Genomic DNA, 27,604 nt, shown 5'->3' on the forward strand with positions numbered 1-27,604 from the left:
CAATAGTCACTGATTCAACACACCTGGGGAACACCAGCAGGTCAACAGTCAATGCGCTGAGTTGTACGAAACAAGGAATTAGGGGGAATTGATGGATTTGTACTTTTACACTGTGTACAAATTGGAGTACTTTTACACACTGAAACAGTTGCACTGCTCGTTTCGAGAGAAGGGAGCAGACGACGGCTTTCCCTCGAAACGGCAGGATCACTAACTTAAGTCTGACTGTGACAAGTAGCAGTGAGTGCGTTTATAGTGGGACGAACAGAGGACAGCTAGTTGAGAAGATCTGATTTGGGAAGAGTGTGAAACACGAATACACTCAACACTATTCCATTCTTCTGCTTTTATGAATTTTTTTACACCCTTCCCATTCTTTCATTTCCATTTTCTGACATCCATACGTGACCGCATATGTGAAAGAAAACAGAGCGGCAAAGTTGCCGCTATTTATCTACATTGCGTTTATGTGCCGAGAGTGAACAACAGTTTGACTGTTTGCTTTGCACAAATCCAGCAGCTTGCAAAACCTTGAATAGTTTAAATTTATACAGAGTACTTCTCCAGCCTCATCACTCACGAAGGATCTTTGTCGCTGATGAACTCTGCCCATGAGAAAATAAACCTTGTTCCCTTTCTGTGAAAGCAGCCGATGGGTTAAAGTAAGAGAGTGCTAGTGTGAACCGAATGAGTATCCAGTGGCAATGAGGGACAACAGATCTCCGAGTGCGTCTTGAATGCTAATGATACATATTCATGGCGACTGTAATTCAAAACTTCATCATGCCTACAGAACATTTGTGAGGGTAGAGCTGACAGCTGAGTCGCCGAGTGTGACATCGCTTTCAGTTTACAACACGATACGAGAGCAGACATCATCCTGCTGTGTGACATCTTGATTGATGAGTTATGAAAGAGGTGTTTTATGATTCAAGACTGCCAGGACTTAGCAGGAGCCAACTGGGATGGAGCACAGAGCTTAAACTGCATCAGCAAGAGTCATCAAATGTAGAAATGCAATAAAGCAGCTCATGGGATAAAGATTACAAGACCAGACAACAGGTGACATGTTGCACATATATTTAAAACCACTTGAACAGTAACAAAATCAATTACTATCAAATTCCATTCCAATAAAAATACAGCGATCAATATAAATATATTTCACATAACCACACATGGAAAACAGTTCAAATGTACAATGGAAACAATGTTGGATTTAAGACGTTCACACATTTCACCTTTATTTTTGTCAGATGTATGGATGCTGGTGAATGTGAATCGCAATAAACACTTCTAAATGCAAAAAAAAAAAAAAAAAATTCAAGGCCTGTGTCTTTCTGTCAACATTTCCTGAAGCATAAATTAAACAACAGCAGCTATTCTGACAAGAGATAATGTCTCATATTTGTAAAGCCGGTAAAATGATTTATTCGCGGGGATGGATATTTTCAACCAGTCAAAAATCTATATATACAGTACGTAGTGAAAATCAGAAGATTACAGATCTGTTCAGCTAGAACGGAAAGAAATTAGCTTTAACCTTTTTAAATATCAGTACAATCAATTTGAAGAAAAAAGAGTCCTTGCCATACGACATTTTAAACAAAATACACCGAGATATTCACAGACAAATAATCATACATTGTATCTTAATGCCTAGTTCTGTCAGGTATCCTAAACCATTCATGCCGTTTTATGTGTACTCAAAACCAGGAAAAACCATATTGTGTTTCAGTCTGAAAACGTCAGCTTGTATTCAGATTTATAAACAGATATTATGGATTCATAAAAAAAAAAAGAAGAGGTCTTTACTGATGTGAAGACATTGTCAGAATGATCAAATATTTTCTCTTGAACTGCCCCAACTCAGAGCTATACTTCCGAGTTAGATTACTTGCATCTTGTGACGCTTTTTCTTCTTCTTGGCACATATTTAGGTGTGCCAACTATCACCTTGAGGAGAGAGTGGAGAAATTCAGGACCAACTAAGGCTACAAGTTGCACAGGATTGGACGACTGGGGGTTGTGGTTATTGTCTATATTACGTTACAGAAGAAGTCTGTGCTAAAGCCAAACGGGGGAAGAAAAGACGAAGAGCCACAAGGCTTCGCATTGTTCAAGCCCCGACTGCTGCTGCTGCTGCTGCTGCTGCTGCTGCTGCTGCTGCTGCTGCTGCTGGTCCTCGGCCATCTCTGTTGCCCTGACCCTGATCACAACTTCGGGGGATGATGTTACAGGAAGCCCGCTGCACCCGGGGCAATGGTACTATTTCATGGTGACAGGTCCCTCTTCACCTCCTGTTTGACTGGCTGCCTGACGGAGGAAATAGCAGAGAGAGATAAGGAGGAGGTGGAGTTTGAGAAGAGGAGCCGGTAAAGGACATTTGAACTTAACGATAAAAAGAAGATTAAAGATCCCCTTCTGACATGTTTTGAAGAAAATCTACAAGGAACTAAGAGATAATCTATGATTGCCCCCCCACACACACACACACACATGCCTGTGAATTCAAACCCTCTGGTTTTATATGAGGAATGGCAGACAGACACACACACACACACTCACACTCACACAGACACACACACAGACACACACACACACCATTATTTTCTGCCCAGGATGACATCACTCCATTACTCCTTTCCATTACAAATAGTTGTTTGCTGCAATATTAAGATGCTGAATGCCGGAAGGAGAACTTTTTGATATGTTTGCTTGATGTGTGTTTTTCCTCCGTTCAGCAGATGAATGTAAAAAAAGCTTTCATTTGTCATGAATAACACAACATTATTTGACAGTAAAACTATAATTTTTAAATTACTTTCAGTCGCTTAATTTTGTCAGGAAGGTTTTCCCCAAACTACTGAATGTAAACACGGTAACGTGTCCTCATTCAACTTTAGCCAAGAAAAATAAAGGTTAAGATTTGTTATTATGTTGATATAAAATCCAAGATTATGGTTCTGTTATAGTGTTTCCTTCCTATTTGTGAGAATGAAAAAAACTGATTTCCTCATCATTCAGGGCCAAAGTGATAGTCCAAAGAGAAACTGTGACACTTCTTATACTTTCTCGAGCTGCACGGCAACATAACAGGGAGCTGTCATCAAGTGAAAGTCAGCCTTGTCAACATGACTGGGGTAGGACAACGCCGTTGTTCCATCCCTGGCTGAGTGGGTGGTCCGCTACAAAAACACCTCCTCTATCTTTCTTTAGCCAAAGGAGCGTATCTGTCAGTCACAATGGATGTGTTTACCAAAAGTGGGCCTAAAGGGTCCTGTCTCAGCATGTGGTCGGTCTCTCTGCAGCCACACTCCACCAAGCAGAAAACACGAGGCATAATGCCCACTCCTCCTCTCTACCTCCATCTGCCTGAATGATCATGGAGGTCTGGATCGTGGTCCATGCCTACTACCAACTATTCATACACTCTGTCATATTCATTGAATGTGTTGTTACTCTGTAATGATTCCTTCTGTACACATTACATCTATTGCATCTGTCCATCCTGGGCGAGGGATCGTCCTCTGATGATCTCCTGAAGGTTTCTTCCCTTTTTCCCCCCTGAAGGGTTGTTTGGGAGTTTTTCCTGATCCGATGTGAGGTTCTGGGACAGGGATGTCTATGTGTACAGATTGTAAAGCACTCTGAGGCAAATTTGTAATTTTTGAGAATGGGCTATACAAAATAAACTGAATTGAATTTAATAATAACGCCTGACAGTACGCAGAAACTGCATTCAAGTAAAAAGATAGTGTCTCAAGTAAAAAACTAAAAGAAACTAAAGGGCACTTGCGGGGAACATACCAATAAATCTCAAGATGCTCACAGTAAAAGTGTACTTATTTTGTTGGCCCTGCAGTGCCTCTGCTTATTGCCCTCTAAGTGGAGATACGATTAAGTGACTTCCCTATAAGTCGATCGATGTCTGACACTTGCCAGACCTCATAAGTACAACACACACCCAGGAGGATGTGGGGGCTTGGACACACCATTAGGCCCTATTACAGGCTTTATGGTGAGGGCACCCGGCATAAGAGCCAGAGGTACTCGCTCATCAAATGCAGTTAAGATGCATGAGAACATGGGGAGATGTTATCACCCAACTAAGAGCACCAGAGCATCGGGTCAGGCCTCTGCAGTGACTCGAGTTCTAAGTTTGAGATAATAACAAATAAATATTGTCTGAATAAACTAATGTTGTACTTTTATTTATTTCAACAGTCATATATGTACTTCCAACACAACAAAATGTCACGCTGTAATGTGAATAATATCATCAACATTCTATAGTTTTATCTAATGTGGATCTTTCCTCAATGAAACAAGTTTCAGAGACATCTTACATAGTCTGGTGGCCTAAACATTCACGAGACACCCGCTTGCCCTTCACAACACTGGCCACTTCTCTATCTAAAAGCAACTCAACCAGCCTTGTTCTTGTGAGAGCATGTATGTCCCCCGGGCCATCTTTGCAGCTCTCTTTTTATGAGTAAATAAAAGAAGGAAAGAAGAAAAAAGCTATACAGGACTGTCTCAGAAATTAGAATATTGTGATGAAGTTCTTTATTTTCTGTAATGCAATTAAAAAAACAAAAATGTCATGCATTCTGGATTCATTACAAATCAACTGAAATATTGCAAGCCTTTTATTCTTTTAATATTGCTGATTATGGCTTACAGCTTAAGAAAACTCAAATATCCTATCTCTAAATATTAGAATATCATGAAAAAGTATACTAGTAGGGTATTAAACAAATCACTTGAATTGTCTAATTAACTCAAACACCTGCAAGGGTTTCCTGAGCCTTGACAAACACTCAGCTGTTATAAATCTTTTTTTTTACTTGGTCTGAGGAAATATTAAAATTTTATGAGATAGGATTTTAGAGTTTTCTTAAGCTGTAAGCCATAATCAGCAATATTAAAAGATTAAAAGGCTTGCAATATTTCAGTTGATTTGTAATGAATCCAGAATGCATGACATTTTTGTTTTTTTAATTGCATTACAGAAAATAAAGAACTTTATCACAATATTCTAATTTTCTGAGACAGTCCTGTATAAGACACCCTTTTGTAGGATTGGAAAGGAGAAAGTCAAAAAGTAAAGTCAATGCTCAAAGCTGGCTGAGAAGTCCAAAATCTCAGCTTCAAATGATAAACAAACAAATGTGGAGCCTGATAAATGTAGGTTAACTGTGGCTAAGGCAACTGTCAGTGCTATGAACACAAATTGTGACTGAATATGTGCGCTCTAAACTACACTGTTAACAGTGTCATCACTGGCAAAACATGGTTACGCAATAGCTTTGAAACCAATAGATGGCAGATTTTATTACAGAATTGTAGTTGAAACTACAGAATTACGGTGTGTAACTCAAGTTCACTCACATTGATTGGTACATTTATATTACCAATTATTTTACTGATTACAGTAAATTCCACTTTTTTCTTTCTGCATGTTATTGTAAATCTGCTTTTTTTCGGTTTGAAAGGAGCAGGAAATGTACAATATTTTTCAGAAGTTCATGGAAAAGTTGTACAGGCAGATAAAATAAGCCAAAAGGTCAAAGGCCAAGTGAACCACTAGGTACTGTATGTTGTTGATAATGTCTACATTTTGTTTCCTGTGATGGTGGAGATTTGACCATAACATTCATACTGATGTAGCTCTCCCTTCAGTACCTATTGGTAGTATTAGGTCATTAACGGCAATGCTAATCAATCAATGAGCATGACTGCTTTATGGTAATATTGCATTTAGAGGACTATCTCCTGTGTCAATGAGATGAAGTGCGTCTTTAATGTGTCCATTGTTTAATGACCCGGATTATCCAATAATAGCCAATTAAATTATGGCTAGTTTGACAGTGAACTTCCCTGATTTATTGTATTATAATATTAGCATAGAAATATAAGGATTGCATATTCTGTTTAGCAATATTTTATCCATATTAACTTAAATAGAGACTGACATAAACAGTTAGGGGGAAGTTCTTAGTTCATCTTTCAATCTACGGTTGAGTGTTTCTAAGCCAACTTGATTTGCTTTAAAGCACTGGACCTCTTACTTCCACTCTGTGGGCCCTTCCTCCTGTGGAGCTGGTGGAGCTGGTGGAGCCGGGCCAGTTGCTCTGCTGAGGCTCCGAGTGGGAAAACTGGGGTGCCAGAGCGTGGCCTCGAGCCCGGTGGGCACTGACGTTCTGGCTGGATGCTGCTTCAGGTGTACGGCGAATCTTGGGCTGGCTTGTAAATGCAGGGACATAATCACTCATGATGACAGGAAGAGGAGAGGGAGCCAAAGACGAAATACATCATAACATTTGCTTTCTACACTACTAGGTCATAATTAATAAAAAAGGTATCTTGTAGTTGTAAACCATCGGCTTCTGAAAAATAGTCAAAATAAAACGTAACATATTGTTTGCTAGATTAATGATAGATTTAGCAAGACAGCCTTCTGAGGAACAACCAAAACCGTTCTTTATCGATCCCTTTTTTGGTTCCTTTATATTCGAGATTATTATGTATCTTTCTATTTCAGCAACTACAGCTTTTTCTAACTTACTTACAGGTAGGAGGATTATTCAGAGAGGTTATCTTTGTATCTGATGAGCTGCTCAGTAGCCATGGGACACGAGAGCCATAAACAGATCTGATGTCACAGAAGGTTTCAAAGCATTGAAATCATGACATTCCTGGGTACAACGTCAACCTTGCACAAGCCTCTTGCCCGTGACACACGATAGCATCCATTTCACTCGTTTCAGTCGATGGCGTCCACTTATGGTTATATTGTGCCAGACTATTTTTTTGATACTTCCAAGATACCCAGTGTGAACAACTTTCAGTTGGCTTATACCGTAAAGGACTTCATCAATATATGCATGTATTGCAACTATATGTTATGTTTGGGAACATCAAGCTATTTTTTAACCTCGGAACTGTTATTCAATATCATAAATAATGTGATTAAACTTAGAGGCAGGGTAGGGTGTCTCTCACTTCAAGGACCGGTTACATATTTTTTAATGCTCAAAACCAATTGAAGAGGCATAAGTCTTTTCTAAACTTTGAAATTCAGATTGGGCCAGTGTCACAGTTTCACCTTTGTCGGTGCTGCACGACTCTCTTTTAATGAGAAATACAAGTACAAGTAATACATGCTTTTATGAAAATTACACTATATTTGATAGCTACTTTACATCCGGTTCGTAAAAAGGCCCCATTGTGTTTATGAAACTACAAGAAGGGGATTTCGTAATCATGTCTGCTAATGTTCTTCTCAGACTGGAGCCAAATTACCTATGTCCTGTGGAGAAATGTATTTCCATGATAGATGGACGGATTTCAGTCAACTCATTCTTATTTCTGCTCAACGCCGTCACATTGGCTCCAACCTTCCTGATATCATCTTTTATAGTTGAATGTTATAAACCGCAACCTTCCCCCTATGAACACCAGTAATAAACCGGTATGCTCAGCTCTGTAGAGCAGGGAACTGACATTTGCATACACATTGCATAAATGGCCACAAAGCTGTGTTATGACCTTGAGTCCTTTTGTTTTTATGATTTGTTTTGCAGGATTACAGCAGCATACTCCCGTCGTTTTAATGTGTCAGATCTCTCTCTCCTTCCTTGTGTTCATGCATACAGGCGTGTAAGGATGATGAAATACAGGCGGCGCCGTAAGATTGGTTCGTTCAAAGGGATCGCCGCCATAAACACCCACAGTTGTTCGCAAGTTAGCAACGGGGTGTCAGTCTATAACTCTGAAGTCTGAATGGACTCTGGCCTCTGGCTGCACCCTGAGGTGTTACCTTAAAAGAGTTTGAAGTCGAGCTTACACCCCCGAAAAAGGAATTAATTAACCTAAAAACAAAAAGGAAAAAATATACATGTTCTCTTTTGATATTTGCCAAATTGCCGTGTTGCTAAGATTCTATTCACCTCAAAATTAACGACTGTGTCCTGAAATCTCTTCTCAGTATAAAAGTCCTGCCTCCAGACGGGAGTGAAATGAGGCTACTGAAGTCTGTATTGTAGTTTTACGTGTATGGGGGATGGGAGGAGGGATAACTGCAGCGGTTTCCTGGGACACATTACTCTTGGTGGAATTCAGGAGCCAAGTTCCTCTTGGATTTAAAAGAGAGAAGAAAGTGGGGAGGTTTGATTGAATGGGTCTCTTTGTCGGAACTGCTCGTTTAAACGCACGTCACAGACCCACAGACCAGCTTGGCGGTGCCGAGTCACAGATGGGTGTAGAACACTCTCGCCACAGACCCACAAACACACAAACACACAGACACACAAACACATACACACAGACACACAAACACACACACAAACACACAGACACACATCTCAGGGTTTCACAAGTACCTCAGCTGACTCCCCCTGTTTATATTTGTTTGCATCTTTCTGTAACAGTCTTATTGTGGCTCTCTTAAGGTAGTTGCTACCAAACAACTGACTACATGCACTTACACGACGAACACTTGTCATTGAAATACTTTGGTTTTATTGTGTTATTGTTGTGTTTATTATATTTTTATGCTTATTTTGATGTCACACACAAAAGTGTGTTACATATGTATTTATTTTTTCACTTACTAATAAACTCCTTCCTCTTGACTCTTTATTTATCTTAAATCCATCTTTTCTGTTATTTTCATAACCCAAAGCTCACCTCGACCGAATTCAATGATTCTGAGAAAATGACAGCGAGAGCTCAAATATGGTGCCGTACAGGAATAAACATGGAAAGATGCTAAAGTTGAAGACCACTTGCTGTTGCAACCATTAAATTGCAGCAACAGTCATGAAAACACACAGCCCCTCATCCTGTATGTGTGTGTGTGCAGTACGTCTGTCCGTTTACCTGGCAGACTGCCCATTCGGGTCCCCCTGGGAACAGGCCTTTCTGGCTCGCCCTTCGTATAGCCCGTCCACCTCTGACTCCTGGGACAGCCGGCCACACTCTGAGTCTGAGAGGAAGGACAAATGACAGCTTCATCACACTACTTTTGGAATTAGAAATCATAACTTAAACATAACTATGTAACAGTACTGGACCGCACTGTACACATTTACGGTCACCGTGCCATGCTGACGTTAGTTAATAAGGAAAATCAAAATAGATCATTAGCCATTTTGGTCTTTAGAGAGCTTCCTTGCTTAGTGGACACGAGGCATCACATCGAATACATCCACATAAACCAAATAAAAAGCAGCAGGTGAAATCAAATTATCCCATAAATATGCAGCTGATTTCCAGGGAACACAGTGTATTAAGTACGAGCAATCGGAGTACATACATCTGATGAACCACAGTCACAGCATTTTGAAAGGGTCAAAGGCATTACTAAAAATGTATTCTACTGCTTTCATTTGGGAGGTAAATGACAGGCTCCACCCACCGATACTGTGGCGTAGGGAGTCGGCAGTGCTGGGGCGACTGCCGGAGCGGGTAGGAGGTCGGGAGTTGTATTGAGAAGGAGGCAGGCTTCCTTCCTCGCTCTTCTGTCTGCTGAAGGGGAATTCCTTGCGCCTGTTACCCTCATCCCCCTGACCGTCGGATCGATAATCCCTACACGTGACACAAACAATAAAGCTCATGAACTGCTTTTGGATTTTCACATTTGTAGTTTGTATTATTTTATTTACAGCACATCTTAAAACCTTTATCTTCATGGTTTTCCTTGAATTCATTGGTGCTACCTGTTTATGGTTGTACAGCTTTATATCTCAACAAACTACATTAATAAAGTTAAGCATGACCTTGGGTTTTAGTTAGTACATAATAAATCCAGCCTATCAATAACTTGCTGTGAGTCGAAGCTCCCTTTTCTCTGGGACCGGTTCATGGGTAGTACACCGATCCCTTACAGCTGTCATATCCATTTTTCTGAAAGAACACTTTCTTTTATCCTTGCTTCTTGGATTACAGTTTTTGATTGGGAATGATCTACCTTTCAGTACAAAGCAGTTCCAGTTCCAATCTACTCCTGCTGACTCATTCCTTTCCAGAACATGAACAATTCAGGCGGGCTTTGTGCTGATTATTGAACATTTTTAGTTGAGCCCATTCTTGCTTTCACCTATTGCACTAGTTTGAATAGATGCAGGAACTTCCTGGATGAACAAATGGGACGGCATGATCATTGTCAAAATTACCTAATGGTCGGACTACGAGCTATGTAAAAACGATCCACTTTGATAGAAAAGAGGCCACACGTCACATGACTTTATCCAGATATGGCATTCTGTGTTATTTTACACATCATTGGAAATAACTGCCTCCTCTACAATGTACTAAAGTACCCTTGAGCAAGAAACTAAACCTTCTCTTTCACACTTCCGGTTCACCTGACACCATGAATTAGCATAAGAACTGCAATTTAGACTGACATTGTCTGTGTGTGTTTTTATCTTACACTACGTTGTAATTCCGATGAGAACTTGGGGTGACTGGCCGTTGTAGGGGTTCATCAACGCTTGGTTGGGACAAAGGGGTGGACTTCCTCTTCCCTTTTGACATGTTGGTCATAATCTACACAACACAAACACAAGATCATGTATATCATGGTTATATATCACTTTTTGTGTACGTGCAATCTCTAAACAGCGAGACATGATGTCATGCAGACACTAAACCTGGAATGCTCCGTAGACGGTGAACAATACAAAAAAACCTCTGGGACTCTAGGAGCCATTTTCCCTCCAAGCTCTCAATGTGTGTCCAACATGTGACGTCTGCCAGCATAAAGGCAAGTGTACATGACCAAACCCAAGACCATTGTTAAACCTGTGAAAAGTGTTGGCATGTGAAGAGTGATTACAGTAATGAGTAACTGATAGGACACAGAGCTATTTAGAGCCATTCAGTATGGTGTATTTCAAGCCAGGGTTCACATCTAGAGGGCTTATATTCAAATCATGTCAGAGGATTTATGAGGTGACAGTGATTGGTTACTAATTCAGTGTAATGCAACATTATGGTGACACCATCAATCTCTTCGAAATCGTTGTCCGTCTGAGTTTGTAGATGTTCACTTTTTAGACACTAATCATTGGAACAGTTATCACAGGTGTAGTTCCCTTTAGCTGCTGTATCTAGAACAAACTGGAACTGTATAGAACACACAAGTACCAAAACTCAACATTTACCTTATTAACATTTACATTTCTTCTGAGAAAACAACGTGTTTATTTAACCGTTGCATTGTGCAAAGTGTACTGAGTGTAAGTGTTTGGCTCTTACTCCCAGGTACTCAGTAGTGAGCAGACTCTCCCCAGACAGTTCCCTGGGCTGTGGTTGGAGAACTTCTTCTGTATCAAGGTCTGTCTCCATTAGATCTTCCTGTCACAAGACAATGATAGTAAATCAGATAAAAATGACATAATTTGTGGTGAACGTAAGAAAAATCTGAAACATGATAGTCACAAAAGATTACCTGAGTATGCAATCAAATAATTAAATAAACACAGCTGACCATGTTTGCAACTTTAACGAGGAGTCTTCCACCACAAACAGATTATAGAAAATATTCTGGAGGTGTGTTGATTGCTGTGACTATGGTTAGTTTGATGGTGCCTCATTTACTTTTTTCCCAATAACATTGACGCGAGTCGACAAACGAGGATAAACACAATGCTTGGCACCAAGTTCCACGGAAATTTCCCCCTGGGGATGAATATAGTAAAAATCTAATCTAATCTAATCCCGAGATTTGAATGTCATCCTATTTCTCTTCCAACTTGTTTTAGTTGATTATTTTGATTTAAATTTAAATTGCTTTAGTTATTCTTATGGCTTTATTAATTCTACTATTTTAGTAGTTGTCATTTAAGTGTCTTATTCTGTGTTTCTTGATAATTAGAATTTATTTTTATTTGGCTATATTGTAAATGAGATCCCTACCCCAATGTATTTCGGAGTTAAAATAAAGGTTGGATCATGCATAGATAGGTATATAATATGATCTTGTAAAGCAGTGGTTCTCAACCTTTTTCTGTCACGCTCCACTTTGGAGGAAGAAAAATATTCATGCCCCACCGCCCCAACAAAATGGTCTGCGCTGATTTTTTATTGGAATAAATTTGAGTGACTCCTCCATCTGTGCTTTCTCAAATAATAGAATAAAGAAAATTGCAATCACTTTGTTAGAACAATGCACACAAAAAAATATATATAATATATATAATATATATGTGCAAAAAAGCATGCTGGCAAAGAAATAGCTTATTGGGAATGCAATTAACCTGTTTTGCACTTGGGTACAGTGCAACCTTTGAAAAACTAGACAAAACAAGTTCAAATATTTGTCAATGAAGAGCATACACATGCATGACTGCATACATTTTCAAAACAATAATGTGCAACCTGTGCAAAAGTTTTATTAGTAATTATTAATCTTTTTAAAAACGGGCCACTGATACAGCCACTCTCAAGTCATGCTCAATGTTGATCTCTTGTTTCAAAGGGAAACAGCCGAAAAGTCGTTCTCAATTCATGCGCAATGCTAAGCTTTTGTTTTGAAGGGCAAAACGCCTAAGATTCAGCGAGTCGGCAGTAACCTTGGCCGTCGCGCATGGACAAGCGTAAACTGTTAACGGCATAACGTAAACATGTACATGAATTTCAAAAAATATTTATTAATGAATTAGTTTTATGCCTTTGTACGTTGAACTTGTGTAATATGTGAAGTTCTCAATAAAGATCTGTCTGCATTTCCTCCTGCGCCCCACCTGTAGTACTACAGATGGGGCGCCCCACTAGAGAGGCGCGCCTCACAGTTTGAGAAGCACTGGTGTAAAGCAATAATGTATCAATGTGTGACAAGTTTAGGGCAGGACCTACATCATTGTCGTCCTCATCTTCTTCATCATCTGACTCGGGCCCTTCTTCATCAGCTGGATGGAACACAGCCAGAAGATAATGATTAGGAAGACAATTTATTTTCCAAAAAGCAAGAGCAGCAGAAGCCACTTGGCATCATTTTGTACAATACTTTCTAAAGGCTTATATAGTGTCAATGTTTAAATATAAAAAGTAGGGACTTTGACTGAAGAAATGCATCAAGTATCTAAAAGAACAGGCAACTGCTACTAACACACTACAACCCACTTACAAAAGCCAATATACTTTACAAATACATGTAGTTGTTCAATTTCACATTAGATCTGGCAACCAGTGCATGACTACTGCCAGTAACTCCAGCAGCCCCAAACTCTAAATTAAATGTCCTTTCCAATAGTTACATTATTTTATTCTTCAATGGACACAGTGAGTACATATTACTGTATGCTTATACATTCATAGATAATAATACATTATAACCTGAGTTCAGCTGTTTAATGATGAACTCAATCTGTCTGTTGAGGTCTGGGTTCTCCTCTTTGCTGTAGCAGCGGAGAATCTCCTCCACACTCTGCACACGGGGGGGAAACACGTGTCACACCATGTATAACACAACTTTACAGCAGAAATGAAACGCTGCAGCTGTTTTTCACAGTTAGCTTCACAATCAAAATCAGTGACTGAATATACACGATAGAAACAATTGGCTAAAGTGCTCATTTTTGTTGATCATAATATATTGTAATTGTGTTAATAATGACCATCAAGGTTTGAGGCATTTGCTTGAATATGATATTTGTTGGACAGGACAGGCTCAGCCACATTCACCCTCTCCAGTTCACTAACATCCGGGTACAATGACTGTGTCATATGTCTGAGAACACCTGTTGTTTCCCCTCCAAACACTGGCAGAGTGGTGACATTAGGAGACAAATGCAGAGCAAAAACACAAACTGGGTTTGTTTCCTCCAAGCAGGTGAAGACATTTATGTTATCTAACCATCTCTTTGGCTTCCTGTCGCACAGAAGGAATACACAGGATACTGTAGAGGGCTCCATTCACATATGGTCGAATCTGAGAGCAAAGTGAAACGCAAACACACACGCCCCATGTTTTTCAACCTCTATGAGTGTATTCTGCAGGCACATTATTTATATTGTGGAATTAACATAAGTATGTGACAGATGTGTGTATCACCTCGTGGTTCTCATGTCCAAGGACGTCAGTTAGAACCTTTAGCACATGCCTGGCGTTCTCTGCACACTTCCTTTTTCCTTCACAAAGACAGCCATCCAGCGTCAATACACACACACACACTGTGTTAATGAACTTGGGCTAAATGGTAACTTTTTGCATAAAAAAAAAAAAAGCATTTTTCAAAAAGTAAATTTTTCAAAATTGCATTATTTAAAAGTGCAATAAAAAAAAGTACATTATCAAAAATAAAATAAAAAGTGCATTTAAAAAAAAAGCGTTATAAAAATATATTAAAAAGTGCATTTTCAAAAAATGCATTATTCAAAGTGCATTATTAAATATTTTTTTTAAAGTGCATTTTTAAAATGCATTATTCTTATTTTAAAGTGAATTATAAAAGAAAAGGAAAAAAGTGGATTACAAAAATGCTTTATTAAAAAAGTGCATTTTTGAAAAGTGCATAAAAAAAGCATTTTTCCAAATATTCAGCCAAACCCTGAACGGTTTGGGGTATTACACACTTATTCAACTGTGTCTCTGTTCTGTATTTACCTGTGCCTCGCATTTACCTTTTGTTCGCAGACACAGGTTCATGAGCAGAGCGGCAGAATACTCCAGGGTGTAGTCGCTCAGGCAGTCTGAGTCCTGCAGCTCATCCACCAGCCAGTCAATCAGATTGGCTGCTATCATGGCGGTCTGCTGGCTCCGCCTTCCAAGAAATGATGATGAATTAAGGTTTGAACGCAATTTTAACAAAAATATTTGTGTTACTCACCTGTGGCCCTTTGCGTAAATCAAAGGGCTACAGGTTGAATTCACCAAGGACAATGCAGTAAGCCCATTGACGCCCACTTTACCAAGTAAGCTACCTGCTGTTAGGTTCCTTCCACATGCTGATGTAAGTTTATTATGATTCTAGGCCATCTCCAGTTTCCAAAACTGGGTGACGATGGTTGTTCTCTACACAAACTGATATATATATAATATTCAAAAGTGCATTTATATCAATTTTTTTTTATTTACCTGAGGCTGAGCTTCTGTAGGGCAACAAGCACATTTTCTCGAGCCAGGGAGTCTTTTTCCTCCGTCCTGAGTGCCTCCGTCAGAAGTTTTAGAAGAATGGGGATTTGGGAGAGGTAAATCCGACCTGTAAGCAACATAACATTAGGATCACAACATAACATTAAGATCAAAAGGCAATCAATGTTCTTCTTTAAAAGCCTCACTAGACCATGTAGAAATACACCTGTTGGTATTTAAGTTACTAGTAGTGGCTTCAAAAACAAAAAGCCCCAACTATCTCAATTAATTTAAAGTGCCACTGTGTAAGATGACAACACAATACCACAGAATTATCTGAAGAAAAGCAGAGCTGACTGGACTCACCAATGATGGATAAGCCTGATGCAAAACTATTTCTCCCATTTTAATAACTTATTGGTGTCACATTGCATGTTTTCTGAGTATTATTTAGGTTTCGAAAACTTCAGGCTGATATACAGGGTAAGAGATATTTTTAAACACTTCTCCTTGCTATTGAGACTGACGAACTAACTACCAAATCTCTGGCATGGCATAATAAAAGTAATTTGTGTCAGCATACATTTACAACACTGTCTGTTTCCAAAATGTCTTCAACAGTTGCAGCTATAGGGGATCATTAGCGGTTTCAAAAGCAAATGGAAAGCCTTTGACTTTTTCCGTGAATCCATGTCTCCAAATGCATCCAGTCAGACAATGACTCATGTTACAAAGAAATAATGATGTTTGAGCACTTACCCTCTGCTAGGGAAGCGAATGCATTGATAAGACGAGCCATGTATTGCCGGACAATCTTGTTCTTCGATCTCATTAAGTGAAGCAAAGTTTTCTATGAAAAAACAAAATATGGGGTAGTTTAGATGTATATCTACTTCTGTCAGGTAAAATCAGTAATTATAAACTTATGAACAGGCTTAACAAGAGTGACAAATAGGTGCTAATGTTATCTCAACAGCTGCAGAGTTTTCAAGTATTTTTTTACAAGCCATTAGTCCAGTTTTTGTTTTTGAGAGTGCTCAAATCTGCCATACTTACACAGACAAGTTATGCATCTGCTTTCTTTTTCCACGGAGAGAAGAATATAGAATAATATGAAAAATTATGAAAACTAATGAGAGCTGAAATGATATATGTTAAAAAGGTAAGCAACCTATAATGTAGCTAATGTTGCTAATGCATTTACCAAATATCGACAATGTATTTCCACTGCATCAGTATTTCATTGTATCTTTGTAAGCAGTTTGTCACTTAATACTGGAAAAGAAATACACAGATGAAACTTTGAATAGAGTGCATTCAAATTTGACTTCACCTGGATTACTTTGTGGGGAAACTTCCCAGTGTACATTTCAGACACTTCGAAGGGATAGATATACTAACTATCAGGATAGCCTTCACTGTATCAGTCACAAGCCAGCTGATGAGCTTAAACTAGACTTTTTAGACTATGGTGACGTAATGTACAAGTCTCAATAAACTAGATGTCATCTACCATCCATCCATACCCCTTTCGGCACTCTCTAGTGAACTGGCCATCACTCAATGCCAGCAGATTAATCCTCTGGTATTGATTCATTTAGAAAACAGCCACATATTTTCACTCATTACTCATCATCTCCAACATTGCCAGCAATTAACACTCTAGAAGTTTCGTGAACATGTTCATTCGAAAGTCGTCCGTTTCTCATCCCGGTTTGCTGCTCCAAACAACTGGGAATGAGTTGCGTTGTCATTCCATTGCCCTCCTTTAATAACTCGTGGCAAACAACAGTCTGATCACTGCACCTTCTTCTGAATTTGGCTCTCCATTGTACGTTTTATGGTTTTGTAATGTTTGTATGAGATTCTTTGAGATGTATCATGTTTTATTTTGTCTTGTATCCACTTGCCTACTGTTATTGCCTTTTTGGACAGGTTGTCATTTTAAGTGAGAACTGCTTCTCAAAAGGTAAAACAAAAAAATAGAATACTGTCCTTAAGTAACACTAACATGGCAATGAGAGTTTTATGGATGTGAATCAAACTGAATGTGGCATGATATTAGTGTCGCCGCAGGGCCACAAGCTGATCAGTCTACTGGGAAAACTTGGGTAATTAATGCTTTTGGCCATCGTCAAACAAAGACCAGTCACGCATGTTATTTAATTACAAGAAAGTGACCCTTCCACTGTTATTGTGGCTCTTACAATGAACGACTCAAGTGTCATTTATGGGTTGCTTGGAGCACCTATGAACAAAGAGCCCAGGTGTGAGATGAGGATCACTTACACTTCTGTAAAGGGATTGTATTTAAAAAGGTCGCCGTACAATAAATGGCTAGGTGAAAGGAATGTAAAAAGAAAAGAAAAAAACAATAAAGCATGTAAGACAGACACGTGAAAGTCTTTTCAAAAGGGTGAAATTGGCTCTGGTCTTTTGTTGAATACAAAGAGGACATTTCTCAAGAGAATGAGGCTAGGGACACGTTAAGTGTTCAGTCAGATTACAATCAAATTATTTAAAATAATAAAAAGGAAATACATAGATAATATTGTAGGAAATCAGGTGCTAAATTTGATAAATTCTCAAGAAAATTATGAAAAGTGACTATATATAGCATAGAAAGCAGGAGAGCGTGCTCTTTCCATCTACAGGGTATGCAAACGTTGAAAGGAGTAAGATAACGCATAAAAACAAATATCCCAGAAGCATACAGTTAACATTTGAAATGATATGTCCAGTTTGTCTACCGTCTATGCTCTTCACCCAATTCACTAATATGTCAATGGCAAGTGAGAAACAAATCTGTGTGTACCCAATGGTGCCAATTCACCAACTCAGGTCCTGAAATTAGAGCCAGGGGATTAATTAGGCTGTGAGGCCAATGGACAAGAAGTTATGTTCTCCTTTGGCTCTGATGGTTGCATGAAATATAGGTTGGGAAAAACAAGATCACTGTCATTTCAGTTCACATCAGTAGAGATGTCAAGAGATGTCTAACATATATATATATATATATATATTTATGTATATATATATATATATATATATGTAGTTTACTTTTTATAGCCCAATATCTCAAATTACGAATTTGCCTCAGTGTGCTTTACAATCTGTACATGTACGACATCCCTGTGCCAGGACCGCACATCGGATCAGGAAAAACTCCCTGGTACAATACGATTGCATTAAAAGCTGTAGTGCTATAATCTCACCTGTTTTGTGCTGTAGCGTTGCAGCAGGTCGTTACTGATAAAGGCCTGAAGTACTGTGTCTCTTTGTTCCCCAGGGAGTGAGCGGGTCAGTCTCTAAATCAACGTGAGAAACAGATCCACCAATGAAGACTCAAAGGATAGACATGCAATGTAAATATGATTGGTGCTCATTAATGCTGTAAAGTAAAAAAAAAAAAAACCAGGTGTTCCTATTTTTCTTTTCAAACTGATGGAATGCAGTTGCTCAGCAGAGCCCTAAAGTGCATTAGGCAGCTATGGCTTTGTGTGAAAAGCATATTGTTTAACCTTTACTGGGTTAACAAAGAAAACAAAGTGTTTTAAAAACATCATGAAAACCTTTACAACATACACTGTACAGTATATAACACTATCCTTTATGTAAAATGCTAATATACTGTAAAAAAAAGAATATGAATACGCACCCAGCGCAGCGCCTGAAGCAGCAGGGACTGGAGTCTGTTGGAGCCCTCGACCAGATCATTCTTCAGCTTCTCGTAGTCCAGTGAGGGCAGCATTGGCACCTCCTTGGATTTTCTGGAAAAAAGACAAGTCAGCCATGTTTTCATCATTGTACTTTTCAAACTAAATGTATTAGCAGCTTCAAATGTAAAACTTACTGCGGCACAATGGATGCTCGTAGCATTGAGGAGGCCTATGAGAGAGCAACATCGAGAAAAGAAGAGCAGAGCTTATTTTAGAATTAATTTTTTTCAGACTGTTCATCACATTCTTACTTTAAAATGTGAAAAACACTAATCCATGTGGCTGTTCATTAGTTTTATCGTCCGTACTATCTGGTCTCCCAACTTACCCAGTGTTATCCTGCTAAAACATTCACGTCAGCTACTGTCTAAATAAGTCATTTGGGGTTTTATTTTGGACATGCATACGTCATGCTACGGTACATGCTGAATCCCTACACATATACGAGTGAGGTTAGGCAACACCACCCATGCAGTCAGTGTAATTAAAAAGGATTTACTGAAAAGATATTAGTGTGAAACAGCCATCCCATTTGTTAAAGCTCAGTTCACTTGTACTGTAGTCCGATGTGTTGTTGTTTGAGAGAAAAGGAAACGGAGACTACCGAACGGTGTAATATATCCTTGTGGTGAAGGTGTTAGGAAGAAGGTTTAAATAACTGATTCTACGTGTTTTTTACTATTAAATTGGGATTTTGAGCTTTAAAATCGATTTGGAAGCCTGGTTGGTTTGGCCTAGGCGGGAGCAGTGCTCGCTGAGGTGATCTGTGTGGTCTGACGGATCAGGGGGTTTGGCCACATTTTTGTTTTGGTGTGCAGAGAGAAATACGTAAGTGGAGGAGAACATTGTTACTTGGGTTCTTGCCAAATTCATTTTTTTGGTAAAAATATCAGTTGACCCGAAGAATGCTGAAAGGGGAAAGGTTTCCCTGAAACAAATAGACCAGTTTCTGTTCCCTAAGGGGCCTGATTAGGAGATACACGTATGATAAACACATATCGACAACATAAAATATTCTCCATTGCTGTCTATTAACACACACATATGTATAATAGAGAAATAGTGGAATCAAACAAAGTGTTCAAAGAGGCAGGAGGTAAAACTACACAAAAAAGTCTTGACCTGATTATTCAGACAATGTACAGTTTCCATACGCTTGGGCTTTACTCTCGTCTCCTCTTTAGCACGGTTTCTCACCAATAACTCTTTTATGACCATTGGGACAGCTGAAGGCCATCTATTGTTGATGGTGTGGTCTAAGTAGACATCTCTGCTCTCTGATCTGATACAGATTTTCTTTCCCCTGGCAGCAAGATAAACCATAGTGCCGTACCAAATACAGATCTGGGAAAGCCATCACTATATTATGAGGGCATAAAGAGTCTCATAGTTCTGGTCAATTATGGTGTTATATTGCAATAAACAGAACAGTTGATTGCTCATGTGAGGGCAGATAAGGACTCTTAGTTTTAATGAAATGAACATTAAGGACTAATTAAATATTTTCCTAATTTGCAACACTTTTTCATCCAACAATTAAAAGGCTTGACCTGAAATTCCATGGAAGTGATCTAAATAAGTATTATTATTATTTATTTTCATCATATGTGTGCTTACTATTGAGCTAAGAACCATCACAATTACATAAAGCGTTCGGGTTGCCTTGCTTCAAACGGCTGTAATTGAATACCCTGTTTGACAATATTGTGAAAGAAGTGCTTTTACACCAAAGCACCTTCTGTTGGCCATTCCTGTCCAGTCACGGTGTCGAAATTGTTTGAAAAACTATAACATGAAACAAATGGTGTGGGCAAAAGATTAAACGGACCATATTTACCTTTAAAAAAGAAGACAGACTTTCAACAGATAGAGTTGAGAGGAAGAATTTAATAAATTCAAACAAGTGGCCAAAACTAGAATAATCTAATAGGTACCAAAGGAAAATAACAGGGATTATAGACTGTGTAAATCAGGTCAATAAATGTATACAAGTAAAGGAAGGGGAGGCAGACACAAGGTGAGGGAAAGGAGGAGGAGGAGGAGGAGACACGGTGAGGCATAAGCAAGATGATAAGTGGAGACCTCAGCGATAACGGGGAGTAGAGATGAAAACATAGGAAACTTACATAGCCATCATCATAGGGACTCATAGAGTAATACCCCTTTGTGGACAAAAGCATAACACACGGAAAAACACAAACACACAGAAAGAAGTTGTTCAGTTCAAAACAGAAAGAAACAAGATTTCACAAACCATAGCTCAACACCACAATGAAGGCCACTGACAGTAAGCGGGATTGTCAAGGTTTCAGTGTGAACAGTTTTGTAAATATCTGTGGAATAGAGTTACACTGTAACAGCTACCAAACCATGGCAAAAAAAGGATATTAAAATGTTTTTCGCTATTTGAGAAGTTATCCTCTACCGTTGGATGCAGTATCCATTCTAACCACTTTCAGCAAAGCCACATTAAAAAAGTGGTTGATGAACTTTAGATTTCAGGAGACACTGTAACTGGTGTTTGTTTTCCTGCATTCAGAGTTGTGTCATGCACAATTCACTTTTCTTCAAAAAGCCTTTTAAAATGTGTGTGTATTAAGGCAAAACCAGGACATGAACAACAGAATGACGACATGGCTTACAGTCGGCTGCACAATGTCATATGAACCCTCTTTTAAAAAGCCTTTTCAAACACAATGTCAACTTGACCAATATCTGTGACGCGAGGCCCTAAGAAGACTTTCCTCTGTTAGTATTTAGGCTTTGTGGGTTGCCATTGTCCAACAAGTAAGGTGTGAAGGAGAAAGAGGGAGAAGAGAGGCGTCTGTGTACTCTCACTCACAGTGCCAGGTCTGGTGAAGTCCGTGCTCTGCACCACACTCTGCCTCATCTGGCTGCTGAACAGGCGAACACACACAGTCTGCAGGTACTCAGGGGAGATCTGCAAAAACACAGCAGGCCCCTTGAGCTTTAGACAGCGTTGTGGGTAGAGGAAGGGCAGGGTTGCCATTTTCGGGTTCCAGTTTAACAGCTTTGTAATCTCGTCGTTAAGAGCATGCGTGCGCATAATAGGTCCGTTTTAAAATATTGATGTGTAAAAAAAAAGCCATTCTGTTATCTTAAGTGTAATATAAAACTTTGAATAGCCTATTTAAAAATGTTTGTGTTGCTCTGTCCAGTGTTTATGTGTACACAACACGTGCACATATGTGTGTGAGTGTGTGTGTGTGCATGTGTCTCTTGTGCCGCAGTCAAGCTGACATACCATTTTTCCACTGACGGTGGCCTCCAATGAGTCGACTAGCTCAGCAGTGATTCCGATCAGGTTGTGATAGTCCGCCTGCATCTTGTTGAACTTCCGCACGTAGCTGTTGATGCGCCGGTCCGATTCCACGAGTTGGAGATGTAATTGCTGCACGGCCTCTGTGCAGTCACGCAAACACACATGCAAACACACCAAAAGGTTGCAGAACGTAAACACAAACAAATATGCAACATTCATATTATAAGTGAGGTTGTCCGTGTAAATTTAGGTCAACATTTTTTTTAATACCATTAGAAATGTGTCATCGGATAATAAAAATCTAAATAATTTCATAGGATGCTTATGATCTTTTTAGATGTCTGCCAGTCAATACCTCGGATGTTGGTTGCATCTTCAGGTGAGCATTGAGTAATTCTTCATCTATAAAGTTTTTGACCTGTAATATTTGTCCACCACTATTAATATTTCAACACATTGGAAGACTTTTCCAGAACATTTTCAAGGATTTGAGAGTGAAATGAAATTAAAGCCATAAAGGAAAGCACCTACTCAATAAATCATTGAGAGACTTGCACTGACAAACACAAATTGTCGTATTATAATAGACATAATAATAGGACAAACTAAATAATTGCTTTACACTGCAAACAGTAGATTACTTTAGAGGGATATGTACCTTTCGTATTCCTTCCTCCCTCCTTCTGTATGATTCATGTTAAAGAATATGCACTCCATTAAAGACAAGTCAAACATTTCTACTGTATTTGTTTCCATATCCCAAAGATGCTTCCGATACAATGTCTTGCTTATATTTGACTGGATAGAAAAAAACACAGAATAAGTCATACATCCAGTTTGATTTTTCATAAAAAAACAACACTGGTTTGTTTTAAAGGGAGGGGCGGATCTTTTTCAACAAAGGACCAAGTGGCAACACCTTGCATGGACAAACAGTGGAAATAAAGTGTGATTACATACACGTTAGCATGTTTGTGTATGCACTCGACCAACAGTGACGTTTTCATTATGTCGTGTCAACTGCCAAAATTGCTGCCTGCTAAATGTTTACATAACATTTTTTTACACATGTTAGATAACCTTGCTTCCTTACTTTCTATTGATGTAGAAAAAGTCATTGATAAATGTTCTTTGGTCAGTTCTTGAGATGATAGTTGCTTTATAAATCCGTGTTTTCATCGCTGGCCAGTAAGGATAGTGTTCTATTTCTACGGTTTAGTTTTCATGCGTAAGGAGGAAAGTCGACCCATTTCCAGTAAAAGAAACAATTCTTGTTATCGTTCACTTTCTCTTCTATTATGGAGTGAGAGTGAGTTAATAATAATAATAATAATCATTTATTTTATATAGCGCTTCTCAAGGCACCCGAAGTCGCTTTACAGAGTCCAGAGTCCAGTAGTCATACACACACACAGTCATCCCGGTGGTGGTAAGCTGCATCAGTAGCCACAACGGCCCCTCCGACCACCACCAACATTCATTCACGTCCATACGAACCGGGGTGAGGCTGCGGTGCATGTCTTTATGATGGTGGGGAAACCGTAGTACCCGGAGTAAACCCACGAAGACACGAGGAGAACATGCAAACTCCACACAGAAAGGACCTGGAACGACCGGGACGACCGGGATTCGAACCCAGGGACTTCTTGCTGTGAGGTGACAGTGCTAACCACTGAGCCACCGTGCTAGGTTAGGCTCTGCCACACTCAAACACAATAAGACATTTCTAGATGCAAATTAACTTGCGGTATATACATTAACCAGGTCATTCTGAATGTTAATGAATTCTTTAGTCACAAATAATTCTATCTGAGATGTAAACGTGCAGTTCAATCAGAAGAGGGAAATACAATCACTTTCAATTTCTATGATTTACCCCACTGACTCATTTATTGTTTTAAAGCCAGAAGGCCCTTTTCACAGCAGACATTTTAAGCTAATAGCAGGGTAAACATAGGTGTAACTGATACAATGAACAATATTCAAGTTCTATTTAGTGTGTCAGTCATTCAGCTATCTAAATGGAAAAGGGCGGTACATTATATTATTAATTACATCTGTGTGAGAATGGCTGCTGAGAAAAGAGCTTACTACTCAAATAGTGTCTCCTTTAATAAGTCTACAGAGATTTGATCTATTATTATATAGTTTTGTGAGCCATGTCTTAGGGGGCTGACAGGTGCTGCATGAACAGTTCCAGAGTTTATCACTGATAATTTAGTCGGATAGCGCTAGTCTTGCATAGCCAGCCCAATGTCCACACTATAGTGTGATTTTAGGATACCACTTACAAATATCTAATTTAATAGCAGTGAAAGTAGATATCATTTAAAATATATATATTTTTCCACTAAAGCTATTAGCTGTGGTATCTTTCTTTTCTTTGTGTTCATGCTGTTAGATTTGTTCACGTTAGATGTTGTACTCAAGTAACGTCAGCAGCACAGACATCAAACTAAAAGAATATATCACCAATCTGCCTGAAAGTTGAAATATGAAGTCACATATCTGTACTCTGATGAGTTTCTTAGCAATGACAGTAAGCGAGTCACATTAGAGGATACATATAAATTCAGCAGCCTTGGGGTGTTGGACGGCGTCAGTGTCACTGATACAAACGACTCCAGCTTATCCTTCAACTGTGGTATCCAGGAATCCTACATATTAAGAGTGTAGAATGGGAGAAAAGATGGTTATGTTCATTCTTTTTTTGTTTTGTTTGTGGTTGTGGTGAGGACATAGTAAATAGGGTTTTATTAGCTATGAAGGTGGCACTGGGTAATAATATTGCATGTATAATTAGAAGTACTACACTACATAACAGTATTGCTAAAACCAGGTAACTAGGTAATGTTCCATAATTAGCCATGTACCTGGAAAAGATCTTTGAAGGACGGGTGGACAGTAGGCTTGGGAACGAAGGGCAATGCATAGTAAGGCAGAAACTCTGTGGTCTGGCTCAGTGTTGCTCCCCGAGTCTCCAGGTACTGCTTGAAATGGGAAATCCTGTCTTCAAACTCAGCTCGGTCCTGGACAAAGATTCAGGTTTTCAAATTAACTGATTTATTTCAAGTCAATTACAAAATGTCAGTTAAGCCAAATACAATATTTAAAACATTTCCTCTGTTGCAAACACTAATTATTTTCAATTCGATAATGTTTCTTGGCCTGCTACCACCACTGAACACTCAAACTGCAAAGAGCTACACAGTGACAAGCATATTATAGAAGTTCGAAAAATCAATGGTGGCCCACTGAGAACATGCCTGTAGCACAGCTTAGTGGACATTTAAAAGAGCACATCATGATAATCAGCTGGTTGTGATGTAGTTTGATTGTGTTTGAAGATAATACAAACTAAGTAATACTCTTGTTATAAGAAGAGTAAAACTAAACTACTTATTTTTATTTTTTATTGATCTACTTACGTGTCTACCAGGGTGCCTCCTCAGTGGATAGATAGTGAAGTGGATGTGGAGGTAAAACTCCAGGCTCTGGGCCTCGGTGTTTGTATCTTTTATTTCAGAGGGAATATTCTGTGTCCAAAGTTCAAAGAACACTTTGTGATCTCCATCATCAAAAGAGCTTAGGAGGTCTTTCTAGAAGAGTCGGAGTTAAAGAAGAAAGTTGGGGAATACAGTCAAAGTCAAAATGATGCTTTTTTAACACTCATTTTATTTACATATCATATTATCATACTTGCAAACTCGTGAGGGGTGAAAAAGGTGACACGGGGGGGGGGGGGTGACTTTTTTGTTGTTGTCTCCACACCACATCCACGTTGTTTGATGACACCTCAAAGCTTTTATAACTACAGTCTTTTAATTGTTCTGACCGCAAATCTAAATAATAATAACAAACATTTAAAGAAAAAAAGTCCTCTGAATAATTCAGTGATCGGGCCCTAATAATAGTAATAACAACTTTACATTATCATTATATATAATATGGTTAAAGTCATTCATGAACCAACTTCCTTTTTTTTTTTTACTTGTGTGCTCTGCTGAGCTTTGAGCCTGTTCCATGATTCTGTTCCATAATTCTGTTCCATGAGTCTGTTCCATAATTTTGTTCCATGAACCTGTTCCCGTTCCATGACTTTGTTCGAGGAGCCTGTTCCTTCGACGTGTCCCATCAAAGATGTTTTATTGCGAAGATCACCACATCGCATGTTCTCCGTGTCTCACTCCATCTCATAAACGCCGGCCGTCCAATTCCCACCCCCCCCCTACCCCAAACAAAAACTCTTCGGATCTACACTATTCACGTGGATGACCTATTTTGATTTCAAAACGGCGAATTTCGCCGAAAGGTGACAAGTTTGCAGGTATGTATTATGATAACTGATACATGAAAAAACACATTTAAATTGAACATTTAGAAAAACTGACAATGACAATTAATAAAAAAAATTGTTTCAAACAAGAGAGCCAGTCTTGACTCAAACGACAGGTTAAAATAATTGTAGAATTTACCTGAATGCCACGAGTCTTTGAGTCTCTCTGAGTATTTCCTTGAGGCTTCGAGACAAGCTTGCCTTTGCTTTTGCACTCCTTGTCAAAACTGTTCTCAGTCTCTTCAAATTCCACAAATGTAAGGTACTACGAAAAGACAGAAACAAGCCAAAGTGGCATTAATTTCACCATAATCAGTCCAGAATTAGGAACATATTAAAATATAGAGACAGTGGCCTACACTCCACAGTAGCCTACTTGACATTGCTTCTGCCTATAAAGAGCAGTCGAACAACAGTTTATCATGAGGTTATTTTTATGAATTTGTATTTGTATCAATATATTGAGGTGGCATTTTGAGCATATTTCTCTTAACATAACTACTGTTTTGGCTCATTCAGTCAATCTCAATTCGTTACCTCCTTGATCATCCCAAGAAGATCTGCTTCTGTTGCCAAGATGTCCCCCATCTTGGCTGCTTCCCTGGAACTCATGTGAATGACCAACACCTTTAAAACGTCTACTGGCAGCAAAGACGTCTGCACTCATTAAATAGCGCATGTACTTCCATCGAGCATTCTGTAGAGCCTGTGAGGATAGGACAACACACGGGACAATTAAATAGCCATGTGAGAGTAGCACCCAAACAACTTAATCACAACGCATGTAATTTTCGCTAACTAGCTTGTTAAGTCAACATCAGCGACCACACCGACGTTTGTAGAAATGTGGCGAGCTCGTAACGTTTCTAGCAGACAAGCTAATCAGTTAACATTATCTGACGTTGAGAGCGAACGTAACATAATGCTCACCTTTTTTCACACACTCGTGGATATCGACTATTGTCTCTTTCAACGTGTTCGTCCGCGTTTAAAACGTTTACAATCCATTTTCGACAAGGCTTGTGAACTTCACTTACAATATTAGTCAGCTAGCCATTAGCTAGCAACAGTACACAGATAGGACGCTAAACCACCTAGCAACCAAACAGTTGGAAAATACAGGCCGTAAAGTGGAGGCAAATGTCGTACATTATGACATGTTACCGTACTGGCGGAAAACA

General features: G+C 39.0%; 1 protein-coding gene across 4 annotated transcripts; it reads right to left on the reverse strand.

Annotated features, from left to right (window-relative positions):
- Nucleotides 1-1,063: 1,063 nt before the first annotated feature.
- LOC130193760 (lisH domain-containing protein ARMC9) lies at nt 1,064-27,501 on the reverse strand. Of its 4 annotated transcripts, none has more exons than XM_056414467.1 (26): nt 27,354-27,501; nt 26,961-27,129; nt 26,563-26,688; nt 25,516-25,686; nt 24,961-25,116; nt 24,652-24,744; nt 22,746-22,770; nt 22,070-22,227; nt 21,647-21,745; nt 20,931-20,966; nt 18,939-18,973; nt 18,744-18,855; nt 18,301-18,393; nt 15,845-15,935; nt 15,089-15,212; nt 14,635-14,774; nt 14,066-14,142; nt 13,868-13,942; nt 13,348-13,438; nt 12,868-12,920; nt 11,269-11,367; nt 10,442-10,557; nt 9,425-9,594; nt 8,887-8,992; nt 6,075-6,245; nt 1,064-2,316 (listed from the first exon to the last, which is right to left on the reverse strand). In XM_056414467.1, the coding sequence occupies exons 2-26, from the start codon at nt 27,033-27,035 to the stop codon at nt 2,274-2,276; spliced, it is 2,535 nt and encodes an 844-aa protein (XP_056270442.1). In that variant the 5' UTR covers nt 27,036-27,129; nt 27,354-27,501; the 3' UTR covers nt 1,064-2,273. The 4 variants fall into 4 exon arrangements, with proteins under 4 accessions (XP_056270442.1, XP_056270441.1, XP_056270443.1 ...); XM_056414466.1 differs by having other exon boundaries at nt 6,075-6,249; XM_056414468.1 differs by lacking the exon at nt 20,931-20,966 and having other exon boundaries at nt 6,075-6,249.
- Nucleotides 27,502-27,604: the final 103 nt, after the last annotated feature.

The sequence above is a fragment of the Pseudoliparis swirei genome, chromosome 5 (assembly GCF_029220125.1).
Source record: "Pseudoliparis swirei isolate HS2019 ecotype Mariana Trench chromosome 5, NWPU_hadal_v1, whole genome shotgun sequence".
Lineage (NCBI taxonomy): Eukaryota > Metazoa > Chordata > Actinopteri > Perciformes > Liparidae > Pseudoliparis > Pseudoliparis swirei.